Source organism: Macrotis lagotis, chromosome 1 (genome assembly GCF_037893015.1).
Source record: "Macrotis lagotis isolate mMagLag1 chromosome 1, bilby.v1.9.chrom.fasta, whole genome shotgun sequence".
NCBI lineage: Eukaryota > Metazoa > Chordata > Mammalia > Peramelemorphia > Peramelidae > Macrotis > Macrotis lagotis.
In genome coordinates this window covers 79473543-79475161 of record NC_133658.1, presented here as the reverse complement: position 1 = coordinate 79475161, position 1619 = coordinate 79473543, and the positions used below count along the sequence as shown (strand labels likewise).

Below are 1619 nucleotides of genomic sequence, written 5' to 3'. Positions count from 1 at the left end.
AATAAGATCCTATATAATAATAATAATAATTGGCTTTCAGAAGAGATGAAGATTTGTAAAATATTATATTTTAATCCTAGAGTGACTTTCTTTAGAGCTCAGCTCAGATACTATCTTTTTCTTGAGACACTTCCTGAATCTACCAGCTCCTATTGCCCCCTAAAAAGAATGTGTATGTTCTTTGCATATATTTTTATGTATGGATATCTTGATTTCTTTAATAGAAGATAAGCTTCTTAAGGGAAAGTACAGTTTTATTTCTTGTCTTTGTTGACCTAATTCCTTGTTCAGGACCTGATGTAGAATGAATGCTTAACAAATACTTTAATTGATACTAAATATTTGTTGAATGAAATTGAATTCTTTGATTCTAAGTCATTTGCAAAATCACTTTTTTAAGAAATAAACTCTGGAGAGCTACCTTCATGTCATGGTTTCTCAGGCTATAGATAAAGGGGTTAAGCATGGGGGTAATCACAGTAAAGATAACTGTGGCCACTGTGTCCACCTTTGAGTAGGAGGATGAGGGCCGCAGATAGATCCCCATTATGGCACCATAGAAGATGGAAACCACTGTGAGGTGAGAGCCACAAGTAGACAGGGCTTTTTGTATTCCTTGGGTAGATGGGAGCTTCATCACATTGTAGAATATAAAAATATAAGATACAGCAATACATGTGAATGGGGTAATAAACACTGCCCCACCCACAGTGAACACCATCAAATCACTGATGTAGGTATCTGAACAGGAGAGCTTTCGAACTGGGTAGGGATCACAAAAGAAGTGGGGAATGGTGTTGTCACCACAGAAGGATAATTGAGCCATTAGTAGGGTGTGTAGGAGAGCATGAAGATTAGTGATGACCCAGGATATAGCCACTAGAAGGATGCAAAGCCCAGGGTGCATGACAGTGGTGTAGTGAAGTGGGCGACAAATGGCCATGTAGCGGTCATAAGCCATTACCATAAGAAGAAACCCATCCATGTTTATAAAAGTAATAAAGAAATACATCTGTAGCATGCACTCCACATAAGAGATAGACTTACTTCTTATTATGTGGTTTACCAATGTCTTTGGGATAGTAACTGATGAAAAGCAAATGTCAACAAAAGAGAGGTTGGCCAGGAAGAAGTACATGGGTGAGTGGAGCCGGGCATCCAAGCCAATGGCCAGCATGATGAGCAAGTTTCCAATCACAGTGACAAGATATACACACAGGAATAACCAGAAGAGAATTTGCTGCTGTTCTGGCTGATTGGAGAGCCCAAGGAGAAGGAATTCAGAGACAATTGTTTGATTTTTTCTGTCCATATCTGCCAGAGAAAAAAATAATAGCTCAATCAACAACGGATAATAAAGTTTTAATAGTTACTCATACTCTTTATTAAGGAATGAATTTTCTTGCTTGTCCCCAAACCCAAGTTGTTTCTTCATTTGTTATTATTCTAACTGCATAGTTAGTCTAACCTTTTAGAATAATGGTGTGATACTCAAATCACTGAATTGAGGATTTGGTCATGCATTCAGGCAATATATAAATAATGGGCGTTCTTCTGCATGGAGAAACAATTAATGAGCTCACTTAACAACTGGTGTTATGAACAGTCTTTACATTGTT

General features: G+C 37.6%; 1 protein-coding gene across 1 annotated transcript; it reads right to left on the bottom strand.

Annotated features, from left to right (window-relative positions):
• Nucleotides 1-370: 370 nt before the first annotated feature.
• LOC141513679 (olfactory receptor 1f45-like) lies at nucleotides 371-1318 on the bottom strand. The gene has a single exon (XM_074223742.1). It carries the CDS (start codon nucleotides 1310-1312, stop codon nucleotides 371-373), a length of 942 nt encoding a protein of 313 aa, XP_074079843.1. The 5' UTR covers nucleotides 1313-1318.
• Nucleotides 1319-1619: the final 301 nt, after the last annotated feature.